Genomic DNA, 16,326 nt, shown 5'->3' on the forward strand with positions numbered 1-16,326 from the left:
TACCACCATCGCAGTTGGTCCGACCCCGCAGGCTAACGCAACATTTAGACCAAGACTTTAATCATTGATTGAACTGCTTTACCGGAGTTTACCCGCATATACCCGCCAGGGATTCACTACTAAGTACCGAAAACATATTGCCACTAGCAATCAGTTTGATGCCGGGGCAACTAAATACATACATTTGAGACTAAATTCTGCGAGTGCAATTGACCCCCGAATGTATATTTGAACTTTTCTATGCTACAAAGCGACAGAATACAACAATTACGGATCTTTGAATTTGCTACGTAGGTGTTAGCTATTTGTTAACTATTTTCAAGCAGAGACTGGAATCTGCTCGTTGCTCCAAGCCTTGGCCCCCCGATACATGCAATTAAACTTCATGAATTCATCCGGTCTCCTGCGAAAGTGTTAGTAAAATAAACATGGCTTTTGCAAAGAGTTTTGCTGCCTTACAATGTGACCGTCTTCTTTGCAGCAGCTGGCTTAGCCGCTTCTCTGCTGTAAGCTTGGATGAGACTGACTCGGGCGTACCGAGCCTGGAAGATGTTCTATAATTAACAATATTAGCCAAATTCCCAGGGTTTGCCTGTGATATAACCGACCTCTAGAATCTCGGACAGCGCTTCTACCGAGGGTGCCTCGCTGATGCCTTCGAAAAAGGCACCCAGTGCCTCCGCATCTTCAATTGCTTGACTGGCGCCCTGGCCCTGTGTAGGGAGCATGGCATGAGCAGCATCTCCAATGGTGATAACTCGGCCACGATGCCACTTCTTGAGGGGGTCCTTCATTGTTGTTATTGAATCGCGTTCCAAGGACTTCGAAGAATAATGTTCTTACCAAATCACGCAGTTGCCACAATCCGAGATCGGCAGAGTGTCTGCTAGCTGTCAGCAACTGCAGGAACGACGGAAGGAGGATTCTCCATACTTGAATACATTTGTGACCCAAGTAGGGAACTCAGAGAAAGTCTGAAGCATCTTGTTCAGGTCTCCCTCGGACACCCAAGATTGCTTGGCGCCGGGGTCCTCGTTCATTTGCTCTGCATCACATAGATTAATAGGGGAACGACTGCGGAACGACTGCAGTGATAGACCTCTACTTACCATCAGGCACCAATGCAGTAATACCGTAGACCTCACCCTGTCTGCCAGGCCCCATGATGAGTCGGCAATTCTGAGCAACCATCATGGAGGTGAAAGGCTCGCGGGGGTTAATCTTGGAGCAGAACTCGGGCACTTCGTTTTCCAGGGTCTCCGAGGGAATCTAAGCACTTGTTAGAATGCATCGCTAAATAACGGCCTGGTTTGAAAGTACCATGAGGCGATAGGCTAGAAAATTGCGTAAGCGAATATCCTTTCTTTCGTAGGGCAAATGAAAGTCCTTGATCACTCACCTGAATGCCCTGTGGGCAAAGGGGATGGCTCCTCTTGCAAGACATGTTTGCGAATCACGCTGTGACTGTATATCGATGCGATTAGCATCTCACACAGGATTACTGACATGCCAAATTCTCATCTTTTCTTACATTCCATCGGCAGCAATGATCAAATCTCCCGTCACCACCTCTCCTCCCTCGAGGGTGACTGTACCATCGAGTGGGCTGCAATCAACTACACGGGAGGCGACTCGGACTGTTACCGGCTCGCCCTCACGATCAGGAGAAGTTGCAGCTTTCTTGAACTGATCGTGAAGATCTCTTCGATGGAAGCACAAGCGGTCTGCACCAAATTCCGTCTTGGTCTTGAGAGGCACACTGTTAACTAGAACACCGTCCGTGTTATAAACACGGAATCCTTCATCGACGATTTCTTGCGCCGCTTTCAATTCCTTCTTCAGTCCCCATGTCGTCTCAACAATCCGAGATGCATTCGGTTGCAAGGAGATCAAAGCACCAATCTCCTTGTTCAGTCTAGACTGCTCAAGGACTGTGATTTGTCGGTTGGGTCCACGCAGAGCGATCGCCGCTGTGAATCCAGCAATTCCACCTCCAACAATGACAATGCGAAATGGCGGCATATTGGTTTCACCTGAATATTCGAATCCTTCTTTTTCAAAATTAGCCAAAGATTTTCCCCTATTTGAAGCTATCTCCGCCTTTTGAGAAGCACAGACTCCAGCAAACTTCCCGTTGGCCACTCGTCCACTTCCGCCGAAGTTGTTGTTCCCCCACCTCCACTTCCTCCACTTTCCGAAAACTGGGGCTCATGACAACCTCAACGAAAGACAACACCAATGAAGACACTTATCACTGGTCTTATGATGAGCTACTTGGAAACAAGTGTGGGCATTCTGGTCGGAGTTTGCCTAAGATTGTTTCATCCGACAGAGCCGTGAAGTCCATTATAAACATCCAGAGAACTCGTCGTAACATCAAAGTCAAAACTCAACAAACATTCTGTATAACAACACACATCTCAAATCTTTGAATCAAAAATGTCTGCTACTACTACCGTCATCGAGACCACTCAGGCCAACCCCAACTTGCACGGCTTTGGCCGCATGCGCCTTGACGGTACCGACAGGCGCTGGGGTGATTTCCGTGATGACCTGGCCCGCGACGGCTACGCGGTTGTCAAGGGCGCTATCCCTCGCGAACAGGCTCTGAAGTACGCTGATGAGATGTACAGCTGGCTCGAGAACTTGTAAGTTGAAAATTTTCTAATCTCGCTTATCTACGACAATCGCTTATCCTCCCATCAGCAAGCTTGGCTTCGATCGCAACGACCTTTCCACCGTGCACAAGGATAACCTGCCTCTGATCAACGAGAAGGGCATGTGTCTGCACTATGCTCTTCCTCACGAGAACTTTGTCTGGGGTATCCGTAGTGAGCCTGGTGTTGTTAGCGCCTTTGAGAAGATCTACGATGACGAGGACTTGATCGTGTCCTTTGACGCTATCAACTTCCAGTTCCCCAAGTACGTCAACCCGTGAAACTGCAGAATAATAATCCATACTAATCTATGAAACTCAATAGCCGCACCGATATTGCCCCCAACAAGCCCTGGCCTCACCAGGACCAGAACCCCGAGAAGCACGGCTTCCGCTGCATGCAGGGTCTCGTCAACCTGCTCCCCAACGGCCCCGAAGACGGTGGCCTTATCGTCTGCAAGGGCGGTCACCTCGTCTCCGAAGAATTCCACCGCGACATGGCCGACGAAGAGCGCATCCCCGCCTGGACCCCGGAGTGGTACGGCTTCACCGATCGGGGCATGAAGTGGCTGGAGGACCGTGGCTGCAAGTGGGAGAAGATCTGCGCCGAGCCTGGCGACCTGTTGCTCTGGGACTCGCGTACTCCTCACTACAACCTCAGCCCGAAGAAGAACCAGCCCCGTTTCGCCATCTACACCTGCTTCATGCCAGTTGCTGATGCGACGCAAGAAGATCTGATTCGGAAGAAGGATGCCTTCGACCGCCGCGTTGGTACTACTCACTGGCCCAACGCTAAGCACACTGGTTCAAATGTTGCCCAGCGTGATGGCAAGGAGGACCCTCACAACCGTGACAGGCCGGTGAATGAGCCCGTGCTTAGCGAACGGGCTTTCAAGTTGACTGGTATTCCTTATATCAAGGCCCAGGCTTAAGCGTCAAGCAGACTACTTGAATAACCTTGAATGTACGCTCAAGTTGAGCGACAGAATGTATGAATGAATTTTCGTTTGTTTTTTTTAAAAGACTATCAAAATCAAAGAGTCACCCTTGAGGATACTTCCAAACCTTACCATTAGAAACAAAATCATCATTGGTGGAATATTTCAAAAACTTCCTACCTAAACTATGGGGATTTTGGCGATTTTGTTAGGTTTTGCAAGGTCAGCATGGTTAGTGCCAGAGATATATTTTCGCAATCCGCTACATGGTCAGCATCTGTCTGGGCAGCGCCGACAAGGTTGCTAAACAAACATTTATTCCCGGGTGGATATTGCCTTAAAAATGTGATGTTACCGATTACACGCATTGAAAGCACTTCCTACTTCAAGACCCTACACGATGCCCGACGAACGCGAATGGATGTAGATAGTTCTTCACATGTGAAGCGGGCCCACAGTCACAACGGACCAACCAGTATCATCAGAAATGTGCCCAGTGTCAGCGACGATCCCCGGCTTCGTTATCATCCGAATCTCAAGCCGATCACCCCGCCTTTTAGACTCTTTCACCCGGCCTTAGAATATTCCAGGAAGTCGTACGATATCGGTAGGCGAGACTCCGACCGAAATGCCGACTATGTTGATATTATGCCATGCGTTATACCGATCATGGTCTGGGGTACGCCTATCGTCATTCGCGCATAATTAGACTCTTGAAGAACTATGCCTGCCGTTGGTAAGGCGAAACCTCGGCAACGACCTATTTCGATGCTCACGCCACCGTTTTTGGACAACGTGGTTGCTTTGTGTAGAGTAATGGTGATTAAAATGCACCAGACATGCTTATTCAATAGGTTTTGTTAGCAAATTACTGTCTATGGGATTGTCATAGAATGGTGGTAGGCAGCGGGTGCTGGTAGGGCTGCCCCGCGCCCGACGGTTGGTATTCCTCGGTCCGCCGACCCAGTATAGATGGGTCTATCTCATGCTTGCTCTTGACAGTAAGATGGTTCGGATGGTAAATGGTCATCAGTACACATTGACTTGGATAACCGTGGAAGCAGATCGACTCGGATGTTATATAGATATCGTGTATATAAGTCTACAGGGTGCCCTGGGAATGAGAATTTGTACATGAAGCATCAAACTACCTTTTTGTTTATTATTGTTCTAGAAATTGGCTTGACACTCCGATATACACCATGGCTGTGCGTACTATGACTGCCATCCTAGATGATGGCCATATTCTGAACAATGTGTCGCAACTCTCACCAGAGCAGTGCATGCTATATTCACTGGTCGGGCTCGGCAGCTATCTAGCCCTAGCATCAACTTTGAGATTCCAAAGACGTCGAAGTCTTCACCGGAAATATCCATACACAACCCGTGAATCAATGGCAAAAATGACCGATCAGGACGCTTTCACAATCCAAAAGACAATCTTGCAGATGGAGTTTCCGTTTATCGTTCTCAAGTCACTCCAGTTTGCTCTATTCCGCGTACGCATCCATCAGATCAAGCCCCAAATACTTCGCACATACTGATTCCCGCATTATCTGATTATAGACATACGGTATCCCAACTATATCAACCCTCCTCCTAAAAACATCCCAATTTTCCGACCCAGCAACATCCTTCAAACGATACGCCGACACAGGCACCCTAATCGGCGAATTCATGGCCTTCGACCCCAGCTCCGAACGAGCTCAAACAGCCATCGCCCGCACCAAATTCCTACACCAGGGCTATCGAGCCAGCGGCAAGATCCTCGAATACGACATGCTCTACACACTCAGCCTCTTCGCACTAGAACCAATCAGATTCGTCAAGATGTACGAATGGCGCGAGATGACAGAAATGGAACGGTGTGCTGTGGGCACGTACTGGAAAAGTCTTGGTGATACCCTTGGTATTAGTTATGAGACATTGCCATCGGGCAAAACGGGGTTCCGGGATGGAATTCACTGGTTGGAAGAGATTAAGGAGTGGAGTCTTGGTTACGAAGTGAAGCATATGAAGCCTCATCCGAGGAATAAGGAGATTGCGGATCGAACGATTGATGTGTTGGTTTATACTCTGCCGAGATTTATGAAGCCGTTGGGTGTTTACTTTGTGTCTTTCTTGATGGATGAGAGACTCCGAAGTGCAATGATGTATGCCATAACACATCCAAGCCACCGAGAGATCAAATACTAATCAAGAATCCTCTAGGATCGATCCCCCACCGGCCATCTTCAGAGTCATTTTCTCCGCGGCGTTCCAACTGCGCAAGTTGTTTTTACGCTACCTGGCCCTTCCCCGTCCAAACTTCATGCGTCTAGATGTCTTCACGGAGAAGCCGAACAAATATGGACGGAACTACGTTCTGTTCTACGAGGGTGCACCTTTCTATGTGCAGCCCACCATTTGGAATCGGTGGGGACCCGTGGCTTGGTTTAAGTGGGCTCTTGGCCAGCCACTGCCCGGTGACGATGGGGATAAGTATTATCCTCAGGGATACTACACGCCTGATTTGGGGCCAAAGTATTTCGAGGGTAAGGGCTGGAAAGAAGTCGAGGCTATCAAAGAAAGTATCAAACAGCAGCGGTTGGGCCAGTGTCCGTTTCCATGATTTGATTCCTTGTGCTCACTAGCTGGTAAGGATGGTCACGGAATGCTAGTATGATCCACATGACTGAATGATAATTCAAATGTTTCTTAACAAATCACACCCACCGAGGTCTTACGAATAGGGCAATACAAAAGATCTTTGAAACAGCTTTCATCAACGATTAAAGAAGTCAACCAGAAGCCATAGTTTCAGATTGAAGGTGCCAAAAAGCGTGTAGTAGACTTTCATGATATTCGACACAAATGCATGAGCAGAAGAGGCGGAAAGATCTGGGTATATGCCAAGGAATATAAAAAGAGCAGAGCGACCGGGAGTATCAAGAGCTCAGTGGAAACAAAGATCTAGCGACTGAATTCCCGAAAACCATAGTTACGAGCGCTTGAAGTAAAGAAGCCACCAGAAAATGAGATATCTGATACAGAGAGGGGCATCGAAAATACGGGGAAATGTGAGCTCAAACAAATGCACGGAAAACAAGGTTGTATCAGGCTGAAAAAATCGGGTCAGGTAAAAAAGAGAGATAGCAAGGGGGTATTTTGCGAAGAGATACAAGTGAATGGAATGGAACATATTAGAACACTAGTCGCTCCCACCGGGGGACGAGGGTAAAGGAAGTGCCGCGGGGTCGAAATATGAGTCGTCAAATGGCGGAGTATCAGCGTGGTAAATGGTCGTATATTCGTTTGAAGGACTGAGTAAGCCCCGTCCGCTCTCGCCAAAATCGCCTAGCTCCTCTGGAGAGAGGACTCGCCCACCGAGCTCGACATCTTGGACGCGAACATTGTACTCGAGAGCTTTCCGTCCTTCTTTAATAAGTTCTTCAGTCCACTCGAGACATCGTTTCAGGCTCTGGTTCAGTTTCTGGCTATCAACCAGAAGCTCCTGGTGACGGGCGAGATCAAGCATGAATTTCTTCTCGTCATGAGCACGGTGCTTGGCATCATGTTCTGCGAGAGAATCGGGACTCAAAACGCCTTCATCCACGACGGAATCTTCATCACTGGACTCGGACAATTCGTCTTCGGATCGAATTGATGAAAGTTCGCTGTTTCCTTCATCTAATTCACTTGTCGTAGACAGCGCAGCACCAGAGAAGGAACGCGTTGAAGGTGCCATGGAAAGACGCCCGGAGCGGCTGAGTCGTCGATATCGCCGTAGCTCTGCGTTTTGTTTTCGCATCTCTCGCTCGAGTGTCCGATTGATGGCCAGTAGAGAAGAGTTGCTGATCTCTAAATCCATGATTTTCCGCTCCGTCCTTGCATTCAGTGCCGTATCACCCGGTCCTTCGGACTTTCCCGGGCTCAGAGGCCTGGATATCTGGGGTCCTATAGATACAGAAGAGCCATTGCTGAAGACTCTGGGGCGTAGTGTTGGAATTTGATCGGACATTACCGGTGTCGGTCCATCCATCCCCAAGTTATTGGAGATAATAACTGGGCTCGCTCGAAGGCCTTCAGGAGGAGGAAAGATCTGGCTGTTGGAGTCCACGCTCGACGATTTTCTGTGCTGTTTGAGCGAGGGAGGCTGCGGCCGTTCAGACACGACGCTCGGAGATGAGCAGTAACGCTGCATAATGCTCTCCACTAAAGCCATGTCAGGGTTCGGACTATGCTGGGCCAAAATATCGTCGGAAGGAGGAGAGGTGGCATCGGAGATTCGAGGAGATTTGAGACGAGGAGAAGGTGAGGCAGCTGGTCTGGATGGAGTAGGGCGAGGGAGGCCTCCAGAGCGGCGCTTGGCGCTGGAGACGGTCGAGTAAAAGTCTTCTGTCGAAGCTTGCCGTTCTTGATCCCCGTTGGCGTAGACAAAGCTCGAGGCAGGGGACATCTTGGCCTGCTTTGGACGGGGGGTGCTTCTACCTCCGAAGAGGTGGTTGATCGAGCATCGGAGGCGTGGAAGAACATTGGGGAGTTGGCCGCGAGATCAGTAAAGGAATTAGGGCGTGAAGCTTGTTGGCCTTCCGCCGTCAACGTCTTCGCTCTTAGACTCCTTGACTGCTCGGGCTTCACCCCGCGAGCTGGACTTCGTTCTGTCCGTCGCACGCCATTGACACCAAGGCCGACCGTGGCGTGAGAATAGGGAGCTGGTGGAGAATAGGCGGGAGTAGTATTGGTTGGTGAGGGGAAAGCTGCATCGCGGCGAGTTGTGCGTGAACCCGATCGAGGGGTGACGTTTGCGCTCAGGTAGGACGGAGGGACGGAGGGAATATCGTCCTTGGTGGGGGTGGAATAGGGGTGGTCGGGTTGAGCAAGACGACGAGGCACTGGATATCCAGGACTTGGACTGGCCAATTTCGGAGTCAGAGGAGATTTGCTGGTGCGGTGGAATGCCGCGGAGAGGGTGGGCGTGAACGGTTTGGCGAGATGGCCATTGTTTTGTTTATCGTAGGTCATAGTTGCGGAGCGGACGCAGAAGCTGGCATCGCGATGTACCGCAGACTGCAGGGCATGATGGCACTCGCCACAGTCAACAGCTAACTCTCAGTCTATTCCGACAGAGACGAACACCAGCGTGGCCTGATAGACGGGGAAAGAGAGTGGAAGTTGGGAGGATGGCGAGGGGACTCGAAAACATTCAGACCCGATTGGGTTTAGGGCGATGTTCACCGCAACGCAGACTACATTCCCGGGGTTATGTTTTTGCGGGCGAACTATATTCTACCAAGGGAAAGGAGGACTATTGAAGAGATGCAGCTAGATTATTAGAGTCAACCATTGATCATGTGTCCATGAACTGAATGGTTTGGTTATTCGATAACAAATATGACGCGAGGTTGATGCAGGACCCTGGCATGGGCGTAGGCATGGGACAAGGGGGAAAGTCCCGGATGCTCCACTCGATAACAATCCAATTGGCTGGTCGATCACGGCTGGAAAGGACGGGACATGCGGGAGATAGTAGCCATCCTTCTTCTAGTATTGTTGTGATGGCTTTGTTAAATTGCTTCTATGTACAGGATAGATCGTGGGAGTGGGAGAAGGGATTATAGCCGGAGGTCTATCATGACTTTCACTCAATTTCGCCCAGCATTGTATGCCAGATTTGTATCATTTCGAGACGAGTAAAGGGTATTTCTGATTTTGGTAGATCCAAGTGGAGTTTCAACTGAAGAAAAGGCGTTTCTGCCGTGGGTCAACGTCTGCAGACGACGGCTGAGCTTGTGTCTTGCGCTTCTTGTTGTTAGCGGGTATCGGGGTCGCTTCTTGCGAAGTACTGTCTTGAACCACTTCACGAATGGTTTGCTTTGAAAGACAAAAGTCCACATGATCGTTGAAGACTCGGTCATCCGCAACTTGCGGTCGACCACAGATAGGACATTCCCACTGCTCAGGCTGGGGGTCAACTGATTCAGCCGTAGTGCTCACAGTAGTCTCAGTAGTCTCGGCACCCGGAGGGTCTAGAGTCACGGAAAGCCCAGCTGCCTCTTGACTCAGTTGCTCTAGGTCGTTCATTTCATCCTGCTGCTCTTGCCGAGCAGCATTTTCGAAAGCCTCTTCGGCCCCAATATCGTGCTCGACATTGGAGTCGCATACGTGAGCATTTGTGTTTGGGGGTTGAGCAGGGATGGGCTTTGGCTGTGCCACCCCGAAGAAGTTGATCCCGAGCTTTTTGGTGCTGACCAAGTTCGACACTCGCAACCCTAGAAGTCGCAGCTTCATCCCCGGGATTTCTTTCTCCAACTTGACCAACATTGGCAAGGCAAATGCGTAGAGGTCATTCGCTCGGTAAACAGCCCGAGAGGGCGCCGTTTGTCGCGTGAGGACTTCAAATGTGTGAAGCTTCACTTTCAGACAGAGTGTACGACCCTTAAACTGTGTTCGTTCTAGATCTTTTGCCAACTCATCTGCCGCCCAGCGGAGCTTCTTCCGAAGTTCCTCCTTGTCTTCGATCGCATGAAAGGTGGTCTCGGTACTGACACTCTTTCGCTCGTGGGTCTCAACGGGTTCGATCTTTGTGCGTCCCAGGCCGAGGTAGCATTGTGCCAGAAATTGGAATGCTTTCTCACCAAATAGCTTGGTCAACAAAGCCCGTTGTGGGTAGATGTCTCCACATGTCTTGATGCCAATCGAGTCAAGCTCTCGCTCAAATACTCTACCAACGCCATTGACCTTGCGAACAGGTAGATCCCGCATGAATTCCATGATGGCAGTCCGATCATTAGGCACTCGAAATTGTCCGTTCGGCTTGTTTTTATTGGAGCAAACTTTTGCTATTTTGGCGTTGGCAGCGATTCCTGCAGACACTGAAACCTTTGTGTTCTCCAGAATCTCCGCGCGCATACGTTGAACGGCTTCCTCCGGGTCGAGTTCGTTTTCAGAACAGTATGCGGTTATGTTCAGATACGCCTCGTCAATGCTCGCACTTTCAAAAAGGGGGTCGTACTGCGCCATGATCTCGCGGATCTCCTTCGCCTTGGCCGTGTATTTCTCGTAGTTTTGTGGCAGGAGAACCAGCTCCGGACAAAGCTTTTTGGCAACAAAGGAGGCCATACCACTGCGGACTCCGAATTTCCTCGCCTCATAGTTGCAGGTGGTGAGCACGCCTTTTCCGACAGCCATGGGAACTGTCTTGAGCTCTGGGTGATCGAGTTCCTCGACGGCCGCGAAGAATGCATCGCAATCCACATGAATGATGTATTGGGATAGGTCACGACTCAACTCAAGTTCGGTGAGATACTCATCTGCTCGGCGGAGGTCATGACTCAAGTCCAGCTTCTCTAGCCGGGCTTTTTCTTTGAGGATCCGCTGAATCTTGACCGTGAGGTTGCGGTCGCGTTCTTGTTCATGGTCGAAGAACTTTGACCCTTTTGAGGCATTGTAGATAATTTCTGAAACCTGAAATCCACGTCAGCCCTTGTATCCTATAACTTCTAGCTCTATTTTCGCAACAGTCACCTTTTGCTGATCAACTGCATCCTGGCCCGCTTTGGTTAAAGAGGGTCCCAGCAGCTGATATTTCAGCGTCTCATAGTCTTCGTCGCCTTTCGGCGCATCCGGCTTCTCATCTGGTGCCCCATCTGGAGACCCCATTATACCAGGCGTGCCATCGGTCAGCACTGCGAGTGAATCAAAATAATAATCAAGTCAACCGAGTCAGCGAAGTCCACCAGGGCCAGGCAGCCTCCGCCAAAGAGAGTGACGCCAGATCACGTGCTCACGCGTTACCGCTTCACGTGTGCGGGAGCCTCCGCTTGTCACTCATCAACGATTCTCCATGTGGATCTTGGACTCGGCTGGGGATTTTCTGAACGGTGAGTTATCGTGGGGTTGCGCGGAGGGGAAGCCGAGGCAAGGAAGCGTTACTGATATTGACTCTCAGGGAAGCGGTTATGGCTGCGTCCCGGCAAGCAGTATCTCTTCGGGCGCACACTGGTGGATGACGGTATGTTGAGCATCATTTCGGGAAGCCGTATGGAGTTCATCATCAACTAATCTTGTGATACCTTTTAGTGCGCCATGCCATTCCAAACAAATCGATCTCCCGGAAGCATATGCTTATCGAAGTGTCCAATGTCGAGCCCCGCGATGGAGTATGTGCGCTAGAATGACAATGCTCAGACAAGATGCTGACTGAGAGCAACAGACCCGGACACATGCGAGGACAAACGTGTCCATTACGGATCTCGGCTCCAGTCGAGGCACAGTGGTAAATGGCGAAAGGATACAAGGGAAGATCACACTTAACGGAGACGAGCACAGCATCATGCTTGGACACTATCCACATGCCTTGCGGTATGTACTCTGAGACCTCGCATTGACCACAACGTGCTTATCGCTGACCTATCTTCATATAGAATCAAATGGCAGCCTGTAGTTCTCAGCTTCTCATTTTCGTCCAAGGAGATGAGTGCAGAAGACCCTTTGGCCAAAGTCCGCGGTCGTTTGGAGAGTCTCGACATCAAAACTATCATCCCCTACCTTGTCGGCCAGACCACCCATGTCGTGCAGAGCAAACGAAATACGGCGAAGGGGCTCCAAGCCCTGATCAACGGCAAATACATTGTCCAAAACTCATATATCGATGCACTCGTCTATGCGACTACTCCTACTGACCTCGAGAATGATGCCTCCGCGTCTCCGCTGGAACTCGATTTTGACTCGGCCTGGCCAGATCCAACAGAGCACCTTCCACCCGCTGGGAACGAGCCAATCAGCCGACCAGCTGCAGCCTTCGCTCCTAATCCGTCGCGTGTAAATGTTTTCGAAGGGTATACGTTTGTCTTCGGAGACCCCTCTCAATTCGAGAACCTACAAGCGGCAATCAATAACGGGCAGGGGAAGGCTCTTCTTTACCAGATCAAAGATGGGGAGACAACGGCGGATGAGTTAATACGATTCATGAGATCAGCAGCTGGCAATAAAGGTGTCGGTGCAGAGAGGGACGAACCCGGCGGTGTTGTGCTTGTCCGATTCCGCTCCAAAGGCCAGTTTGAGCCCTGGTCTATCGATTTGGGCAACGAAGTCGCCTTGGCGACGGACCAGCGAGTCATCGAGCAACGCGAGTTCCTGGATGCCATTTTGGGCAATGATGCCTCTCCGCTCTGTCGTTCCCTTCCTCGCGAAGAAGGAGAAAGTCAGGCGGCCACATCAGCTGCGGCCGAAGAGCCGTCGAGAAAGGCTCCTGCTAATCCCCCTCTCCCAATCTCGTTGGCATCTGAAGGAGCATCCCTAGTCATGGTCCACAAGCCAGCTTCAAAGGCACGCAAGTATGTCAGCAAGATGAAGACTTTCGATGATGGCTTTGACATGGAATCCGTACCGGTCTATACGCCTGATGATGATGTCCAAGATCCAACGGCTACCCAGGCCATGGACCTCGAGCCCATACAACCCAACGAACCCAACCAAGCTCTTAGCACAGTGGAAGAACAGGAGGAAAATGATACCGTTGCAGATTTACTGCCTGGTGCACGAGCAATGAAGCGCCGCCGTGCAGAGATGGGCGAGGATCGATCGGGAAGCCTCGATAAAAACATGAAGACGGAAGCTCCTCCCAAGCCGAAACGCGCAAAGTTGGATGTGAGAGAAGCTGCACGCAAACACCGAGAAGAGGAAGAGGAGGAGCAACTACGACAGGCAGAAGAAGATCGTCACCTGTCGCAGGATCTGGATGTTGAGAAATTGAGGAACCTTGCCATTGTCGAAGAGATGGACATCCCTGTCCGGGAACCCGTTTTACGACAGGACGAAGGCTCCGATCGATGGGACGACCGTTGGAACGGCCGCAAAAACTTCAAGCGATTCCGACGAAAGGGAGAGCCACTCCATGCTCGCCAGCGCATTCAAAGTGTGATCGTTCCGCTGGAAGAGGTAACTCGCAAGGACTTCGGCATCGGAGAACACTACTGGGTTAGCACCCATAAGACCCCCGCGGTGAGCCAGAGTACCGACCGGGAGAGCCGACAAGTAAGGCAAGCCTCCAGCCGGGAAGATCGGGCCGTCTCGCGATCTGAAGTCTCGATCCAGCCTTCAGCGACTCCGGACCCGACCCCTGACTCACTGGAATCGGCCCCGTCTCGCAGCCGCACTATGAAGCGGCCACGAGAGACTCGGGATTCAGATAGTGATGAGGAGCCTCGCTTCAGCTTCAGGCGCAAACGGTAGCATATAGGGCGTGGGAATCTCTTTACTCTGCATCATACACCACGTGGTTTCTGCATTATGTCGCATCGATACCCTCGTCAATATCATTATTCACAACATTGATCTACTCTTCTTGATCTACGTTTTACTGGATACTTAGAATTTGTGACTCTATCAATTACTAACATAACACATTCCAACGTAGGACTTGCACGAGGCTCTGCTCTGCCCGGCTATTCCAGTGATCCATGTGCCTACAGGCGTAGATGACGAACATGTCCCGCAGAAACTTCACCTTTATGATTTTACTACTTCACAGGGAACTCGTCGTGGTGGCCTCTTTGCCTTTTCCCTCCCCAAAGTCGCCTTCTGCTTGAACGGTTGTTTATTGCAGGCCCAACTCTGAGTACAAGAGAGGATTAACTCATTTCTTGTCTCGAATACTGTCAGAACGTGGAAGTTTATAATGACCGATGGATGATCTTGAGTCACTCTCCGAGCGCCAGTCACATCTCTAAATTTTACGTGAATAATTGCGAAGAGCCATACCACGACCTCTTGCTCATTGTCTTGGCTCGCTGGGTATCTCTGGATTCAGAGTGTGCTATCTAACCAGGAAAGTGGTTGGAGGTATCTCCTTGGGTGGTTTTTCCTTGGATGTCTTCAGGCATGCATTTGACAATGCCCGTTGAAACGCTGATATGGAGAATTCCGCTGAGGCTTTGATCAAGAGAGTGCGCTGCCGGCAATCTCCATCCCAACCACGGAGGTCTCTTTTTTACAACCTTTCTCTTCTCTCTGTCCTTCATACCTCTCCTCTTCACACCAAAACGGCATTCAAGACATCTCTCGCACCACCTTTTTCACACATCATGCTTCCAAACGTTTTCACAACCACCTGGAGCTGGCAACAAGATTTCCAAGTTGATCAAGGGATGTCTGGCCTACAAGAACTGTTGGAGCAACTGCAACCCGGGGCATCTCATCTTCCGCCTCTCCTCGAAGTGGGTGCCGCTAGAGCCCCCAGGTCTACTTAAAGAAATATCTTCTTATAAGTTCTGGAAGATCTCGGAGTCTGCTGCAGTTGGCCGGACTTCGGATCCCGCCGAGCACGATATTTCACATGGGGGCGTCTTGAATTACTGACCACGCGATTCTTGGCTCTTCTTTGCGGCACCAGCAACCCCCGTACAATGTCCAGTCATTGCTGATAAGAGGGGCCGCATCAGTCGCCGAGAGAAGAGTGTGTTCCTGTTCGAGCGGCAGCTCGTGAGCAAATCCCCGTTCGACGAGGGGTTCTATATATCACGTCTCAACCATTCAATACGCCCTATTATACACCTCAAAATGTTCTGATTTACCTCTATAATCGATCATTGTCCATATATATTATTGGACGCCACGCTCTTTCGCATATCAGGCCAGCAAAGACTGCTTGGATCGAGTGAGGTCTCGATAGCTGATGTTTTTGAGTTAAGTGAACGAACCATGTATCCAAGAGAGCCAAGTCACCACTCTACAGAATCCAGCTAATCGCGTGGAAGTCTGTCTTCATCTGTCACATCGTCATCGTTGGCACTCATCCTCATGCCCGGGGGATCTGGCCTGGGCCTGAATTGAAGCTGTTTACATGCGGAACGCCTGAGTATCAACCTTTTCTTTGGACTCGTATCGGTAAGGTTGTTGATTATCTTATTCTCGGGCCAATTTCACAGAAAGGCGCACACTACGGGCCGCGCCAGCCGGGGAAATCACACTCCCCTTATAAAACGGTGAGTACATATCATCGATGATACCGCGTTCAAATTACTGACATCTTCACCGGCATAACGCTGAGCATGCAGTCATTGTGATACCCGGAGAGATCTTTTGCCGTCATCGGACTAATTACTTTGAATGGAGTATAGACTCCCTTCTGGCGGACCTACAACCTGCGGGCCCATCTCCTCAAACACCACGGCATGAACATGGAGGAGGGTCCCGGTAGTCGCCCCGGGAAGGGGGAAGTTAACGAGGCCATAGCCTGGTATGAATCCTTGTTCGAAGAAAATGGCGAGGAGGAGGAGGAGCGGAGCAGGATGGGGAAGAGAAGAGCGAGTAAGAGGACCTGATGCAAGGCGACAACGAGGGGGTGATGGGGACCATGTTGATGTGTAGAGTACCAAGACTATCACCATAGCCCAATGATATGACCTCTCTCTCTCCACTCTGAAATTGAAGCATCTTAGTTTCGTCTCAAGTAGCAGCCCGCAAATAAGGCATTGGTTTCCCAACGGGTTAATGCTTGGTGCCTCACCGGTTCCCGAGCGTCAACATGTCCACGGAAGTGCCAATCTATTCACTCTGACTCTCGTTTCTGCTCCATCACTTCTGATATGTCTGATGGGATAAGGATGGGCCGTCCTCAGCTCAATATCGTCGCACACTTTGGCGAGGTTTAGTGTTGACACACCAAATGCGTCTACAGAAGAATAAATTCATCTAGACTTGATCTTTCTTATAGGAACTGTATGGCTTGCTTCATTCGCAGAAATAACT

General features: G+C 50.3%; 6 protein-coding genes across 6 annotated transcripts; 3 read left to right on the forward strand and 3 right to left on the reverse strand.

Annotated features, from left to right (window-relative positions):
- Positions 1-318: 318 nt before the first annotated feature.
- N7473_006616 (uncharacterized protein) lies at positions 319-2,022 on the reverse strand (the record flags this gene model as incomplete). Its single annotated transcript, XM_057152556.1, has 9 exons — positions 319-403; positions 460-554; positions 609-788; positions 844-883; positions 934-1,045; positions 1,110-1,269; positions 1,321-1,334; positions 1,400-1,464; positions 1,532-2,022. 9 exons carry the CDS (start codon positions 2,020-2,022, stop codon positions 319-321), a joined length of 1,242 nt encoding a protein of 413 aa, XP_057006894.1.
- Positions 2,023-2,439: 417 nt separating this feature from the next.
- N7473_006617 (uncharacterized protein) lies at positions 2,440-3,588 on the forward strand (the record flags this gene model as incomplete). The annotated part of the gene is made up of 3 exons (XM_057152557.1): positions 2,440-2,648; positions 2,707-2,922; positions 2,982-3,588. 3 exons carry the CDS (start codon positions 2,440-2,442, stop codon positions 3,586-3,588), a joined length of 1,032 nt encoding a protein of 343 aa, XP_057006895.1.
- Positions 3,589-4,988: 1,400 nt separating this feature from the next.
- On the forward strand, positions 4,989-6,205 carry N7473_006618 (uncharacterized protein; the record flags this gene model as incomplete). The annotated part of the gene is made up of 3 exons (XM_057152558.1): positions 4,989-5,093; positions 5,161-5,747; positions 5,806-6,205. 3 exons carry the CDS (start codon positions 4,989-4,991, stop codon positions 6,203-6,205), a joined length of 1,092 nt encoding a protein of 363 aa, XP_057006896.1.
- Positions 6,206-6,784: 579 nt separating this feature from the next.
- On the reverse strand, positions 6,785-8,598 carry N7473_006619 (uncharacterized protein; the record flags this gene model as incomplete). The annotated part of the gene is made up of 2 exons (XM_057152559.1): positions 6,785-8,060; positions 8,108-8,598. 2 exons carry the CDS (start codon positions 8,596-8,598, stop codon positions 6,785-6,787), a joined length of 1,767 nt encoding a protein of 588 aa, XP_057006897.1.
- Positions 8,599-9,306: 708 nt separating this feature from the next.
- On the reverse strand, positions 9,307-11,235 carry N7473_006620 (Y-family DNA polymerase; the record flags this gene model as incomplete). The annotated part of the gene is made up of 2 exons (XM_057152560.1): positions 9,307-11,040; positions 11,101-11,235. 2 exons carry the CDS (start codon positions 11,233-11,235, stop codon positions 9,307-9,309), a joined length of 1,869 nt encoding a protein of 622 aa, XP_057006898.1.
- A 184-nt stretch (positions 11,236-11,419) lies between these two features.
- On the forward strand, positions 11,420-13,809 carry N7473_006621 (DNA damage response protein RcaA; the record flags this gene model as incomplete). Its single annotated transcript, XM_057152561.1, has 5 exons — positions 11,420-11,456; positions 11,525-11,587; positions 11,656-11,735; positions 11,789-11,937; positions 12,000-13,809. The coding sequence occupies 5 exons, from the start codon at positions 11,420-11,422 to the stop codon at positions 13,807-13,809; spliced, it is 2,139 nt and encodes a 712-aa protein (XP_057006899.1).
- Between the last annotated feature and the right edge of the window lie 2,517 nt (positions 13,810-16,326).

This window comes from Penicillium subrubescens (genome assembly GCF_028828155.1).
Source record: "Penicillium subrubescens strain IBT 31985 chromosome Unknown utg000005l_segment0_segment0, whole genome shotgun sequence".
Classification (NCBI taxonomy): Eukaryota; Fungi; Ascomycota; class Eurotiomycetes; order Eurotiales; family Aspergillaceae; genus Penicillium; species Penicillium subrubescens.